Source organism: Phoca vitulina, unplaced genomic scaffold, assembly GCF_004348235.1.
Source record: "Phoca vitulina isolate PV1807 unplaced genomic scaffold, GSC_HSeal_1.0 scaffold13, whole genome shotgun sequence".
Lineage (NCBI taxonomy): Eukaryota > Metazoa > Chordata > Mammalia > Carnivora > Phocidae > Phoca > Phoca vitulina.
Window position 1 is genome coordinate 42,454,502 of NW_022589716.1, and position 14,705 is coordinate 42,469,206.

Genomic DNA, 14,705 nt, shown 5'->3' on the forward strand with positions numbered 1-14,705 from the left:
GATGCTCTAGACTCACCTTGAACCTTTCCTGCCCCAGCTCAGGAATCAGCCATTTCTCCAGGGAGCCCTGATTCCTTTGAGGGGAGAATGGTACTTAGAACCCAAGAGCTGGGCACTAGGTGTGCTCATTGCTACTGGGGTGCTGCTGCTGCGAGGCCCTCTCAGCAGACAGAACTGGGGAGCATATGTGTGTCTGAGTGTATGTACACAGACAGACACACATGCACATGAGTTACCTCCTCTCTAGTCCAGCACTGCAGGGTTCCTCCTAGCCTCCTTCCTTCCCGTTCCATACCCTTCTCTGACAGGGAGAAACCCAGCTCCTGCTGTCTATGAGGTATTTGTTCTGGAATACACAGAAAGTAGACCAAGAATGGCTAACCTTTATATCTGTGAAAAGTCAGCATTTGTTTTATAGGGCTTTTGTCTTTAGTCTGAGGGCATCTAGTCAAAATACTTTGGAAGTTACTTGGGTGAGTTGTTTTACTCTTTCATAACCTGGTGGTTATGTTAATCATTTGAAATATAGTTAGGGGGGTTTGGTTGTTTTTTGTGCTTTTTTTTTAGGGATTCCCCTCATTCTTGATTTTATTTATTTATAGAGCATGTAGAACATTAACACAGTTATTAAAAAGTCTGAACTATATAAAAAGGTATACTCAGAGAAGTGCTGTGTGAATGTGTAAGTTTCTTCATCTCTCTGATCTTCGAGAGCCTTATCTATAATAATATCAAGTTACCATTTATAGAATCCGTGCTCTGTGCCAGCCCCTCTGCTATGTATTTGTATTTTGTATATATTTAATTTATATAAATAAATATATACTATATATAATAAAAAACATATATAAATATATATCACATCACTACATTTTAAATCAAAACAGTCCTACACTATGGGTACTGCTATTACTCCCATTTTACAGATGACGACACTGAGGCTGTCCAAGGTCCCATAGTTAGGCAGTGGCGGAACCTGGATTTGAACCCATGCCAGACTCTAGTTCACATTCTTATCTGGGCTCTGAGGACTTGTTGTGTCTGGTGAAAAAGTAGATGCTCAGAACATGTTTGCCCCCATTCGGCCAGGTCTGCCCAGCTCACATGAAGCAGATAACTGAGGTAGGGGGTGGAGGTGGTCTGTGTCTTGGCCGAGCCATCCCACACACCCCCTCTCATCTTTCCATCAGGAGAGTTTATGGAGAGCCTGCAGGACCCAGACCTGAACGTGCGCCGGGCCACGCTGGCTTTCTTCAACTCAGCTGTGCACAACAAGCCCTCTCTGGTCCGGGACCTGCTGGATGACATCCTGCCCCTCCTCTACCAGGAGACAAAGATCCGCAGGGACCTCATCCGAGAGGTGAGGCCAGTGAGGGACAGAGTGGGGAGCCCTGGGCCTGACTGGTGGGGCTGTGGCAAGGATTCGGGTCGCCTATGGCCTGGGTCAAGTCCTGTCCCTCCACTTCCTGGTTGTGTGACCCTGGGCACGGGGGCCTAGGACCATTCAATCTGATCTGAGCCTCAGTTTCTCTTCTTAGGCAAAATGAGAAAACTAATTTGTGTCTGTGTCAGAGGGTTGTTGAGGAGATTCCCTGAGTTATGTCCTGCAGGTGCTCAGAACTTCTGGCCCACCGTCGGCCTCAGTAAATGTTGGTGCTTCTTATTATCACTCAGCATTCAGCAGGTGTTCATTGAGTGCCAGCCCCGTGTCAGAGTGCCAGGATCAGAGCTGGACCTGACATGGTATCTGCCACCAGGGAGCTTTGGCCTCCTCAGGAATAGAGACACCCATTCTGCCAATTATATAACCGATTTAAATCCTTAAGTAAGGATTTAAGGGGCAGAGATTAAAGGTGACTTAACAGTTGTCATCACATGATATAATAAAAAGGTAAGAACCACCTGGCATTGCTGAGGAGGAAGTGACTGTGTTTAGGGGGGTTCGGAAAGTTTCCCCAAAGAGGGAGCATTTAGGCAGGGCTTCGAGGGGTGAGAAGGAGTGTACCATTAAGAACAGAGCCTTGTGGTTAAAAGCTTCAGAGACCTGGGTTTTTAATTCTAGTTCAGCTACTTACTAGCTGTGTGTTTCTGGGCAAGTTAATTAACCTTTCTAAGCCTTAGTTTCCTCATATGTTAATAACACTGTCTCCCTAGGGCTGTTGTGATGCTTGAGCAAAATGTCATTTGTCAAGCACTCACACAGTGGCTGGCACATTATCACTGCTCAGTAGACCATAATAATTATTGTTACTGTTTCTTTTAAGATTTTATTTATTTATTTTAGAAAGGTGGGGGTGAGTGGGAGCGAGTGGAGGGAGAGAGAATCTGAAGCAGACGCCGCGCTCAGTGCAGAGTCTGACGCGGGGCTCGATCCCGCAACCACGAGATCATGACCTGAGCTGAAACCAAGAGTCGGACACTTAAAACCGACCGAGCCACCCAGGCGCCCCTGTTACTGTTATCATCAAAGGGCATTGCAGGCCGTGCAGTGAAGGCAAGAGACTTGAGAGTACGAGGCTTGATTCGGACACAGAACACAGTACTGAATGAGGGAGGTGGGGTGTGCAGCAGGGACTGAGGGAGGTCACCTCCCGTAACGCTCGTCATCCTTCCGTCCTGCAGGTGGAGATGGGGCCCTTTAAGCACACGGTGGACGACGGGCTGGATGTGCGGAAGGCAGCCTTTGAGTGCATGTACTCGCTGCTTGAGAGCTGCTTGGGCCAGCTGGACATCTGCGAGTTCCTGAACCACGTGGAGGATGGCCTGAAGGACCACTACGATATCCGGGTAGGACGGGCCCCCTGCCAGACCCGTGCCCACCCCGTCCCGAGGGGACAGGCGAGCACCACTGGGGCCCACTGCTTGTTTGTCTCCCACTCTCCACCCCAGGCACCCCCATGAAGATAACTGCATTGTTCTTTTTTTTTTTTTTTAAGATTTTATTTATTTCTTTGACAGAGAGAGAGAGCATGAGCAGGGGGAGCGGCAGAGGGAGAAGGAGAAGCAGGCTCCCCACTGAGCAGGCAGCCCAATGCGGGGCTTGATCCCAGGATCCTGGGATCATAACCTGAGCGGAAGGCAGATGCTTAACCAACTGAGCCTCCCAGATGCCTCTGCATTGTTCGTTTTCAATAAGAAAAAGGGCCAAGCTCTCAAACACCTTTGGCAGGAGCCTACAGTGAGCGAGCTCTTTGGAAGATGGTTTAGCAGTAACTAGAAACATTTAGAATTCTTAGGCACACCTTTGACCTAGCAGTTCCGTCTCCATGAACAGAGCCTCTGGACTCACTCTTAAAAAAAATGTGTTCGTAGTTTTTATGTTCAAGATTGTTCTTCACAGCTCTGTGGGGGTTGGGGAAAGCTGGAAGCTTCCTGAATGTCCACCCATCAGAAGCTGACTCAGTAAACTGGCTACCTCTGGTCACGGAATGCTAGCCGCATTAAGAAGAGTGAGCCAGGTCCCTTTGCACTGATGTGAGAGATGGCCAAGACCCACTGTCGATTGATAAAAGCCAGTTGTTTTTACAGGCATTTTCCCCCAGGCTGTCCTGTTCTCACCCGTTCTGGCCCCAGCGTCCTCTTGTCTGCCCCCTGGGAGCACAGGACACGGCCTGGGCATCAGGGCAACATTTGGACCCCAATGTCCAGGCTCCTGTTGGTGTTGAGGAGGGTGGGTATGACATCTCTTGAGCCCCCAGAGTTATCTTGTGGAGTCTGTACTCTCTCTTTGGACGGTGGGTTTAGGATGCCCACTTTACAGGGGAGAGGCCAGAGAACTGGCGAGTTCAAGGGCACCAGTGGGCAAGTGGAGGAGCCCCGGGTCCCACCTTGTGCTGTGTAATGCCATGCTCTTTGCTGCTCTGGCCCTGGTCCCCCTCCTTTGCTGTGGGTTGTCGGGGGGTCAGGGCAGGCTAGACAGCTGGTGAGGGTGGGTAGGGCACGTAGAATCCAGACACCCATCCTTTATGCTGTGGAGCGCTTGTAGGAACTACCATTTTCCCGAGAGGCCACCATGAGTCTCCCGCAGGCTACATCCAGGCCTGTAGATGTGTTTACTCACACAGTAGGTTTTTTTTTTTCTTTTAAACTGGGTACCAACATTTAAAAAGTTGAGAGATCTTCCATGAACATCAGAGTTTTGAAAACAGGCCGGCAGCCCTGGGCCACATTCCCGCAGCCACAATTGGCTGGAGCTGAGAGCTGCTGTCTGGAGCGCGGGCTCCTTACTCCTGCGCAGTTGCCCTCTGGCGCTCTTCACTCCCGGACAGTATCTGCCTGGCCCTGTGAGCATCTGAGCTGGAGAATCGCCTCCCTGGTGCCTCTTCTGATCCGAGCCTCCTCAGGTCAGCCAGCTATAGTTGGCATAGTAACCGTTGCCGTTCACTGTTGATAGATAAGGAAACTGAGGCCCAGAGCCGGAGAGACCCTGGCAGGGCCCTGGTGGGAATTCGTGCCCGAGTTTGGACCTGAGCGCCAGGTGTTGGTACTAGAGCCTCCGATCTTCCCTGGGCTCTGCTCCTTTCGGTCCTGGGCCATTTCACCGTGAACTCCGTCTCCTTCCTCCTGGGCAGATGCTGACCTTCATCATGCTCGCCCGACTGGCCACCCTGTGTCCTGCACCTGTTCTGCAGAGAGTGGACCGGCTCATTGAGCCGCTCAGGGCCACCTGCACCGCCAAGGTACCTCCCCATGTCCCCCACCCCACTTAGCCCTGGGCACCCCTGCAGATTCCTCACAGTTACCATTTATAGGTGGTGATTGAAGTGCTTCATTTAATCATTGTCAGAATCCTATAAAGTATTTCTTAGTGTCACCACCGTGTACACAGAGGAACAGAGACTCAGAGAGGTGAAGTTATGGACCTAGGCTACCCAGCTAGTAAATTGCGGAGCTGGGATTCAAACCCAGCTCTTTCTTTCATTCATTAAACATTTCCTGGGTGCTGGGCCTTGTTGCAAGGTACTAGGGATACAACATTGAACGTGGTGGGTTCCCTACTCCCACATCCTAATTGGGAAGCCGAGTCAGACTCCTGGAAAGAGAGAAACTATTGATTGGTTGATTGATACAGGGCAGAGTTGCTGCTAGGTTGGAGTGCCTCAAGGATCCAGGGGACGGATCTGGAGAGGGAGGCCTGGGGGCAAGCTGCAGTGTTGGGAACCGAGCTGGCACACCTAGGGGGTATCCAGTAATTACCTGGTGACTGCAAGAACTAATTTGGGGTTTGAAAGGGTAGGAATTAACTAAAAAGATTTCAGATTGGAGCTTAAAAGAGGAGAGATACCCATAGAACAGTGATTTTTAAGTAGCAAAACCTTTTCCAATAAAATAAAATCTGTGGATTAAACAGATAAAATTGGTCATTTCTTAAGAGATAGAAACCTGCCTTGTAAGTTTCCGTTTGTAACATATGCCAGGTATGAAGTCAAAGGAAACACTGGTTCTGAGGGGCCTTGCAGTCTTGACCGTTTCAGTGGCCAAATCATTTCTAATTTTCTTTGAGCCTTTCAGCATGGGGAAAGATCCCAGTTCACAGGGAAGGGCTGCAGATCCCCCTTCACTCAGCCCAGATGGCAAAAGGAGCTTTGATCTGAGGCCCACACATAGGCCACTCAGTCTGGCTGCAGAGGACGCTTTTTGTCGGGCACTGAGATGAGAACTTGCCACATCCATGTCCACAATCCCTCATCCACTAAAACCTACAAAGCTCTGGAACTTGTTTGGCAACAAAACTTGACTTGAACTAGCCTGAGGCTATTTATGACTTTTATTTCTCTCTCACTGTGACACTCATTATATTCTTTCATTTTTCATTTGGTAGGGGAAATATTCCTGCATTTGATTATAGGATATTGTCCCATGTTATCTGCACACTGTCCCCTTTCTAACCCACCCACCCCCAATCCTGAATTCCAAAAGCACACCTAGCCCCAAGGGTTTCAGAGCAAGGGTATGGACCTGTGTTAAGCCATTTAACCCTCAAAGCAACTCTATGGAAAGGAGGCTCTTCCATACAGAAAGGGAAGTGCAACTCACAGTGAGGACCTGAAGTCACAGCACTTACAGGGCGGAGCCATTCGAACCCAAGACTGTCCAACCCCAATGCCAAGCTCTTAACCTCGACACTGGACTCTTCAGGGGGAAGAGTCTTTGTCTGGGCTAAGTCGGGGGGCCTTGAGAGGAATTTGGACTTTATTCCCTAAGGAGTGGGGCAATTCTGAGATTCTCTGAGTAAGTGGGAGAGGGTGGGGGATGAAGAAACAGGCAGGCAAGGCAGTTTGAGGGGTTTCCCACACAGAGTAGCTTGCAGGGGTAGGCACCTGAGTAGGGGGCACGAGGCCAGCTAGGTGACTGTCACGGTGACCCAGTCATTGAGTTGAGTCATATGGTACCGAGAGCCTGTTTTAACCACAGTAAGAAGAGATAGGCTGAATCCTCCTGTCAGGGGAAGGAGATAACTAACTGAACACTTTATAGCATTTGTCACCATCCAATTATTTATTAATAAAAAGAAAGGTGGGCAGTTTAGATTGGTTGGTCAGAGGCCTCCTAGGTGACCTTGAAGTTGATTTAATGACAAAGAATCCTGCTCTGGGGAAACCCGCCAGGGTAAAAGCACAGAAGAAACCTCAGGAGGCTGGAACCAGAGACTGAAGTAGGGGTGTGCTGTGATTTAAACTGGGAGGGATTTTACAGGTGGGTTGGAGGAATCCAGAGACCAGTGAGGTAGCTGTGGTGCGAGGCTAGGTTCAATAAAGGATGGCTTGTTGTTGTTTCCTACTTTAGGTCAAAGCTGGTTCCGTGAAGCAGGAATTTGAGAAGCAAGACGAGCTGAAACGCTCCGCCATGAGGGCCGTGGCCGCCCTGCTGACCATCCCGGAAGTAGGGAAAAGCCCCATCATGGCTGACTTCTCTTCCCAAATCCGAACCAACCCCGAACTTGCTGCCCTCTTTGAAAGCATCCAGAAGGATTCTGCTTCAGCCCCCAGCACAGACTCGATGGAGCTCAGCTAGTCCTCCCCCTGCCCCCAGGTGGGCCCTTACTCAAGAGAAGGGGGCCTACCCAATCCCGAGGCCTCACCGGTCCCCCTGCCTGCCACAAGCCCTTTCATCTCCCTGGGGGCCCTCCTGCTCCTGGTCGGGGCTTACAGTGCCTTCTCCAGGGACCCCAACTCGAGGCCCCCAGCAGGAGCTGCAAGGCTGCCAACAGTTGGGCCCTTTAACTCAGGACAGTCATTCAAAGAAACAGGGCAGCCCTTCCGAACAAACACGGATGTGTGACTGTGACTTCACATGGGGCGGAGGTCTGTACCTTCAAAGCGGGGAGTCCCTGCCTCACAAAGGACTAAGTAGTGTTTAGAAATACTCTTGTGCTCACAGCTGCGGAAGGTTAGGAGGCAGCCGGCTGGCCTTCCTGCCCACCAGTGTCCCAGAATTGTCACTCACACCTCTCCCGATTTTCACTTCACTTGATCTAATAGGCAAAACATTAGTGCTTCAGCTGGGCATCGTAAAGACTCAAGCTCCTTCTCTGAGCTGTTCACATTTTAGAATTCAAAATGCTTTACTTTCTAATTGGCAGTAATGAATCTGAAATTTGTTTTTTTGCAGGGGGAGGGGGTCAGGATAGGGAATTAGATCTAATTTTTTTCTAATTTCAAAACTCTTATGTAGCCAACTGGGAAATAAACACAAAGAAAGTACAGACCACCTTTCATGTCACCCACCAAGGTGTAACCAGTTGGTTTGTGTCCTTCTAAGGAAGATTTTGAACATGTTGTTTCTAGTTTTTAGTATCTAAGACACAAATATTAAGCAATAGGCTAAAGAATTTTCTGTGCTATCCTAGGTTAATAAAGGAGAGATCCTAGTGTTACGTTTTCTCTGCACACTTCCTCTACTCAGTAGACCGCTGTTAGTATACTTCCCAAGTCAATTTAAAGAAATTATGAAAACAACCAACAGTTAACTCAAATGTTTCAGACTAGGCTTTGAACTGGAGGCAGGCAACCTGTAATTTACCTACCCAATTTAAGGGACTTAAATCCACTCATGGCTAGCATGCCAAAATTGTTTAAGCAGGCTAGTATTTCTGTTCAGTTGACCAGGCTGGTAGGGAAAAAACAAACACCCTATAAGCAATTGTCTTGTTCTGGAGTACCTCATGCCATATCCCATGACTACTGCCACTTGCTACCAATTCTTAGAGAAGTGCGATCATAACCTAATAGACATGCCTCACTTCATTGTGCTTTGCAAATACTGAGTTTACAAATTGAAGGTTTGTGGCAACCCTGTGTTGAGCCAAGTCTATCAACACCATTTTCCCAATAGCATTTGCTCACTTCCTGTCGTATTTTGTTAATTCTCAGAATGTTTCACTTTTTCATTATTATGGTGATGTTATCTTTGATGTTACTGCTAGTGCTTGAAGATGTGACTGAATTGCTACAATCTCATGAGAAAACTTTAATGGGGTTGCTTCTTATGAACAAAAAATTTGAGATGGTATCTACTCCTGGTGAAGATGCTATGGAAGATTGTTGAAATAACAGAGGACTGAAGAATATTACATCAACTTGGTTGATAAAGCAGTGGCAGGTTCTGCGGGGACTCCAATTTTGAAAGCTCTCTGGGTGAAGTGCTAACAGTATCATGCTAGAGAAATCATTCTTGGCTCAGTCAATGCAGTAAACTTCATGGTCTTAATTTTAAGAAACTGCCACAGCCACCCCAGCTTTCAGCAGCCACCACTCTGATCACTCAGCAGCCATCAACATGGAGGTATATATAGACCTTCCACCAGCCAAGATTACAACTCAAAAGATGTTTAGCACTTTTGCAAGATGGTTAGCATTTTTTGCAATAAACTTATTTTAAAATTAAGGTATGCATTGTCTAGACATGCTATTGCACATAATAAATTAACAGTATAAACAGAACTTTTATATGCACTCGGAAACCAGAAAATGCATTTGACTTGCTTATCAGTGGTTTGAAACCAAACCGGACCTCAGTGTCTCAAGAGGTATGCCTGTAATTCACCCAGCTAAATTCTAGCTTTTGAGGCCTAAGGTTTAGGGCTGTAGTTGAAAAGGCAGCTTGATCGTTAAATCCTGAGTACTGATCAAGAGGCCCAAGGATCCCACACCTTCAGAAACTGCTGTTAAATTACCTGAAGCAGCAAGCTGGGGGAGCATTATAAAAGGGAGACCAAAAGTTATCTTCGGACATCCAATGCTGATCGTAGAGGGATTTGTGGGTCACCTGTCATATTTTTGCTCAGAAGCTACCTCACAAGGACTACATACAGTGACCGTCATCCAAAAATTTACAAAGTGGGGCTAAGGAGGACTACACTTGCTCTGAGCTGCAAAGTCCTTCAATCAAAGGTCTTAGAACCGTCCTTGGTCTGAAGCCCAAGTCTCTTCCAACCCCTCTTCCCCAGCCCCAACTGGAGCTGACAAGGCTGCTCTGGGCACCAGAGGCCTGTACCCTTTCAAGAATTAAGTATCCTTTATAAACCCCTTCCAAATGGAGGATTCCACAGAGCTTTAGTCAGCACAAGAATAATCGCCATGACTAGTTGTGAGAGTAAGAAACCAAAGAGTAAAACCAAAGAGGCAAATGCCAGATGGTAGTTTTATGGTTTTATTAACACAAATATGACGTGCACAACAAGCTGTCTATTCATTTTCTTCGCTGCGCAGCCTGGCGTTGGGATTGGTGACTCTGATTGCCAGCTGGGCTGCTCTTTCCACAATAGCTTTGCGGTTCTTGGAGGAGACATTGTGAGCAATCTCTGCACAGTAAGATCTGGAAGAGAAGCAGTTAGTAAGGAGCAAGCCAGATGCACACACACTCCTGAGCTTCCCGGGGAGGGCGGTGGTTTTGGGTCACAGCAGCTGCAGAGCCACGAGGGCACTGGCAAAGCTGATGAAGACCGACCCAGTCCCAAAGCCTAACTTTCCTAAATTCCATGGTACCAGCAGCGAGGCTCTTCAAGTATTCCCCAGCAGTGACACAAGTACTCATTGTCCCCTCATTTAATCCTTAAAAGCAGACTTGTAATCCAGGTATTGCCTCCTCTTACAAACCATGACCCTTAAAGGTGGAAGTGAATTCCCAAGTCAGATATTTAGAAATGGACAGGGCTAGGATGGCTCAGTCCCAGACTCCAAGTTCAAACGTTCTCCCCCAATCCTTTCAGTCCATCTGCCCAACACAGGGCAGTCTCAGGGAGCTTGGACTTGACCATCAAGTTCTTAAATTCTCTGCAAAGTAAGCAAGAGCAGAATCCAACAGTCTGATTAAGCCAAGGATTTCCTGGCCTAGACATTAACATTTTACTTGTTTTGACTGCTGCAGACAAAATTCAAATTGAGAAGTAACATTGCCTGAAAGTCACCCAGCAAGTAGCTATACCGAATATTTCCCGAGTATCTGGCTGCCAGATACTGTTCTAACCTACTCATTCTTCACAGCTGCACCAGGCCCCAGTTCGGTAACAAATTGGCCTACTGAGCACATTTCAGCGAAGTGATTTATGACACCATCAACATCTGGTTAAGAAAAGACACTCTAGGGGCACCTGGCTGGCTCAGTTGGTAGAGCATGTGACTCTTGATTTCAGGGTAGCGAGTTCAAGCCCCAAGTTGGGCGTAGAGCTTACTTAAAAACAAAATCTTTCAAGTATTTATTTAAGTAAGCTTAACGACTGAGCCACCCAGGCACCCCTCAAAATAGCTGTATTTTGAAATGTTTCCATAATCTTTGTTTTCAACACCGAAATCTCCCCCCTACCGCAAGTCCTTATCCACATGTGTATTTAATAACCAATCAATCACTATACATATCGTCTTAAATACTTACCTGTCTGCCTGGGCATTTTCCCCACACATGACAATCAATTTAAATACATGTCCAACACTCCACCCAGTGCTTGTACTCCCACCATTCACAAATCAGATTTTCAATTGTTCAAACTGAATCGAACAAGTGATCATTGTTTCAAAATGCTTTTCATTTAGGGATAGATATCCAGAAATGGAACTTGTGGATTTAAGGTCATAGCTTTCAAGTATTTCTAGGGCTCCTGACACAAACTGCCAAGCTATTTAAAGAGTATCTTTCTGGCAACAAGCGACACCTGCACTGCAGCATTTCGGCTACACAACGGGTACTGCATCTGTCTGTCACGATTCTCCAACCACCTAATCGCAGTGTGGGCAGTCATCCCTAATGCCGACGCTCACCCAAGGATTTTCTAAGGAAAATTTCCAGGATTCCAACACCCAGTTAAATTCCCAACTTAGAAAACTCAACCACAAAGTGAGAATAATGGCTTCGTTTATTTCTATTACTTGTGTCTGCAATCGCTACAGATGAAAGATCTTTGTAAGCAAGCACACACAGGTGCTACAGTTAGTCACCCTCCTTCCCACGTCCTAATTAGGAAAACACAGGTTTTCACCTTCTATTTACTGGAAAGGGAAGAAAACGGTCCTCTGCTTAACCAAAAAAACCCACCATTCCCTCCAATCCGGATTCAAAGCATCTGAATCACTTCCCACGTGAAATATTTTCTCACCCCACTGCCCTAGTTTTAGTCTAAGCAGACCACAAGTCTCTCTCACACAGAGCTCATAAAGTGTCTAACTTTCTCAAAATACTTTGAAGTAATGCTGTGAACCCTCTGTGCACTCTTGCATCTCTACAACTTTGTGTAAGCCATACTCTTCCTTTTCTCCACCTCAGATCACAGAGCTCTTAATCAGGCAGCAACTCGTCTATTCCTGTAGATTTCTGAAGGAAGATACCCATGGCCACAGCATGAAGTGCCCCTTAGGTCTGAGGCTATATTTGATCTCCCTGCTACCTCCACATAAAGCAACGTTCTGCAAAGAACTGCCAAAAGGATACCACAGTGTTTTTATTATTGGGCAAAGTCCTTCTCTTTCCAGATCTTGGGTCTCTACACTTTTCAGGACAACTTCCCTTACCCTGCTCCAGCAAAGGAAACATTTCAAAGTCCCCAACAAGCATTCTTTAAGCTCCCAAGAGAATATACAACTCTTCCAAATGCATTCTGTAAGTCTAGAGTCCCTACCGAAAATGCTCACAGATGCAGACTTCTGACACCTGAACCCAGAGGTGGGACCCAACTCACTTGTTGCACATCAGCAGCACTTCAAGCTCCTTGACGTTGTGGACTAGGAACTTTCGGAAGCCACTGGGCAACATGTGCTTTGTTTTCTTGTTGCTCCCATAACCAATGTTGGGCATCAAGATCTGGCCCTTGAATCTTCTGCGCACCCTATTGTCAATGCCTCTGGGTTTCCGCCAGTTGCGCTGAAATAAACACAGGAGGGTTAGTGTCTTTGCTAACAACTCTTCCCTTTGGAGGAAAAAAAAAGGGGGGACCCATTGAAAAGGAAAAATGCCAAACAGCAGCTGTCTTTGGGTTACAGTATTTCACTACATCTTTAGATTTTTTTTTTTTTGGGGGGTGGAAAAAAATAGGGGCTCCTGCATTTGACTACCAGGAATACAGACTCACATCCACACTCCTCAACAAAGGAAAAGCAGACTACATACTGATAGAATGTGAAGGGACTGTGTATACAGTTAAGATCAAGAGTGAAGAGCATGGGTTTCAGCACTGCACTCAAGATGTTAAGTTTTCTCATCATAAAAATAAGGATAATCTACTCTCAACGTCTTAAGGCCACCTAAAATGGTTCCAGTCTCTAGACACCTCAAAACAGCCAAGTGTCCCTGATCATTTAAATTTCAATTTATATTATAATCAAGTGACTGAGTGCCAGTAAGGCATACTCAGGGAGACCTGGGTTTCTAGAAAGCTCTACCACCAACCAGACTGGTTCATCTGCCAAAGGTGATCTCTCGACCAGGTGATGCCAGAAGTCCAAGAGCCCATTTAGGAGTTCCTTTCTCCATCCCAAAGTACACTTCCATCCCGGGACGATACATACCTTAATTTTGACATAGCGGTCTGACTGGTGCCGGATGAACTTCTTGGTCCTCTTTTTAACGATCTTGGGCTTCACCAGAGGTCTGAGGGCAGCCATGATGCCTTCAAGAAAGAGGCAGAGATGGTGTCAAGCAGTCCTGGAAGGAGGCTTTCCTGCTCAGGGCTTGAACATTGTTGCAGAGTGTCTTCCAATCACCAGCTACTGAGCAAACTGGGAATGGAATGGGTACCTCTGCCAGGCTTGCTTTCCCTCCCGACTCCGAAGCTGGCAGAATACTAACCACTCTCCAGACGCGATCCTGAGAGGTCAGGAGTCACCTCACCCACTAAAGCCAAGGAAGAATGCTAACAGCTGATCTAAGACAAATCGACCCCCGAACGTTCTCAGCTTGCACAGGGCAGCAAATCCCACTTCCAATGTCCCAAACCCCAGATGGTCCAATTTCCTTTTAGTTATGCAGAACTTGGGCAATCTACAAGAACCGAAATGGGAATGATCCCGCACACTGAATGCCTGCAATGACTGAACCCAAAGAGATGTGAAGAGAAACCTTTGTCGCCCCGAGTGCTGTTGCTCTGCAATTCCCTCACAACAGGCCTACAAAGCCACGATGTACGTATGCTTCTAGACCTCTGAACTTCCGGTTCTACCTGGAGATCATCCGAGTCTCAATTAAAAACCCTCCTCAAAGCGGCCTTCCCGGTTACCCTATTCTTTTCGCCCGCAGCACACTTTTTGTTCTCGTCTCTTCACCGCCTCTATTTCCTTGTTTAGCACCCGGTTAAGTGCTCAGCGAACGTCGTGTTCGGTAAACGAACGCACCCCCGCCCGCAACATTATATCCTCGAAGACAAGGACGCAATTTTATATTCCCAAAGACCCTGACCCGCCATCAGCATTTCTCTTAACGGAACTAATCGACTCGCAGCTCATGGTGGTTGGTCTGTTAAGTGGTCCGGCTGCAGCAGCAACCCCCAGACCGGAAAACTGCGGAGGAGGGAGCGTCGGTCAGCGCAAACAGAAAATACACGCGGGCACACATCACTGACCAAGGGGATCCGAGTATTCGAGTCATCACATCGGAACCCTCGGGTCGCTCCACGGCCCCCTCAGTCTACACCCGAACAGCGACCTTCACTCCCAGGGCTCAAACCAGCTGTCCGCAACTCTAAGAGAGACACCAGGCGGCCTCCGTAGGAGGGCAAGTGGCCCTGGGAAGCGAACGTCCACCACCGACTGGGCCGCTTCGCTCTGTTCGTGTACGTACTCCAGCCAACCGACAAGGACAAAGCCCACCAAGACGACTGCTTGGAAGGGCAAGCCTCCTCACCACGAGGCGATAGGATCAGATAAAGGCCGCAGAGATGCAGATGGCCAACGATTAAAACTCACCCAGTAACAGATGGCTGCCGCCTCCACAGGCAGCGCCGAGGAAGAGAGGGGAAGGTGGCGCGCGAGGGCTGATGGGACTTAACCTCTGGGTCCTGGCAGGGAAAAAAGAGCACTTCCGGTTCCTGGTCCTTCAAAGAAAAGAGAGACACCTCAGAAAAATAATACTGAAAAAAAGTCGAGGGACACCTTTGTTTTCCTAGATGTTAATATCTCAGCGTAGTACTGAGAATTTTTCATATCTTCTGTTGGGACTACGTAGAACATTTGGAATTCTTTCTGAGCTTCTAAGACCTGGTGGGGGACATACAGTTCCGCCAG

At 47.6% G+C, this 14,705-nt stretch overlaps 2 protein-coding genes and 1 non-coding gene across 3 annotated transcripts in view; 1 reads left to right on the forward strand and 2 right to left on the reverse strand.

Moving 5' to 3' along the window:
* The window catches only part of CAND2 (cullin associated and neddylation dissociated 2 (putative)), a 32,990-nt gene extending 24,118 nt beyond the window's left edge, over positions 1-8,872 (forward strand). Inside the window, exons 12-15 of the mRNA XM_032411971.1 lie at positions 1,191-1,360; positions 2,623-2,787; positions 4,572-4,679; positions 6,787-8,872. Of these exons, the coding sequence (XP_032267862.1) occupies positions 1,191-1,360; positions 2,623-2,787; positions 4,572-4,679; positions 6,787-7,014 (671 nt within the window). The 3' untranslated portion in view covers positions 7,015-8,872. The remainder of the gene's footprint in view (positions 1-1,190; positions 1,361-2,622; positions 2,788-4,571; positions 4,680-6,786) is intronic.
* Positions 8,873-9,635: 763 nt separating this feature from the next.
* Positions 9,636-14,470, reverse strand: RPL32 (ribosomal protein L32). Its single transcript, XM_032411972.1, has 4 exons — positions 14,388-14,470; positions 12,996-13,096; positions 12,170-12,351; positions 9,636-9,816 (listed from the first exon to the last, which is right to left on the reverse strand). The coding sequence occupies exons 2-4, from the start codon at positions 13,089-13,091 to the stop codon at positions 9,687-9,689; spliced, it is 408 nt and encodes a 135-aa protein (XP_032267863.1). The 5' UTR covers positions 13,092-13,096; positions 14,388-14,470; the 3' UTR covers positions 9,636-9,686.
* LOC116637279 lies at positions 13,164-13,303 on the reverse strand. Its single transcript, XR_004300460.1, has one exon. It is a non-coding gene; the product is annotated as a small nucleolar RNA SNORA7 (small nucleolar RNA).
* Positions 14,471-14,705: the final 235 nt, after the last annotated feature.

Bases quoted from the DNA above. Each gene is read 5' to 3' on its own strand.
- RPL32 (XM_032411972.1), bottom strand. From the start codon at position 13,091: ATGGCTGCCCTCAGACCTCTGGTGAAGCCCAAGATCGTTAAAAAGAGG. The intron at 12,352-12,995 runs GTATGTATCGTC...TGTTTATTTCAG, and splicing joins ACCGCTATGTCAAAATTAAG to CGCAACTGGCGGAAACCCAG. The intron at 9,817-12,169 runs GTGAGTTGGGTC...CTTCTCTTCCAG, and splicing joins GTGCTGCTGATGTGCAACAA to ATCTTACTGTGCAGAGATTG.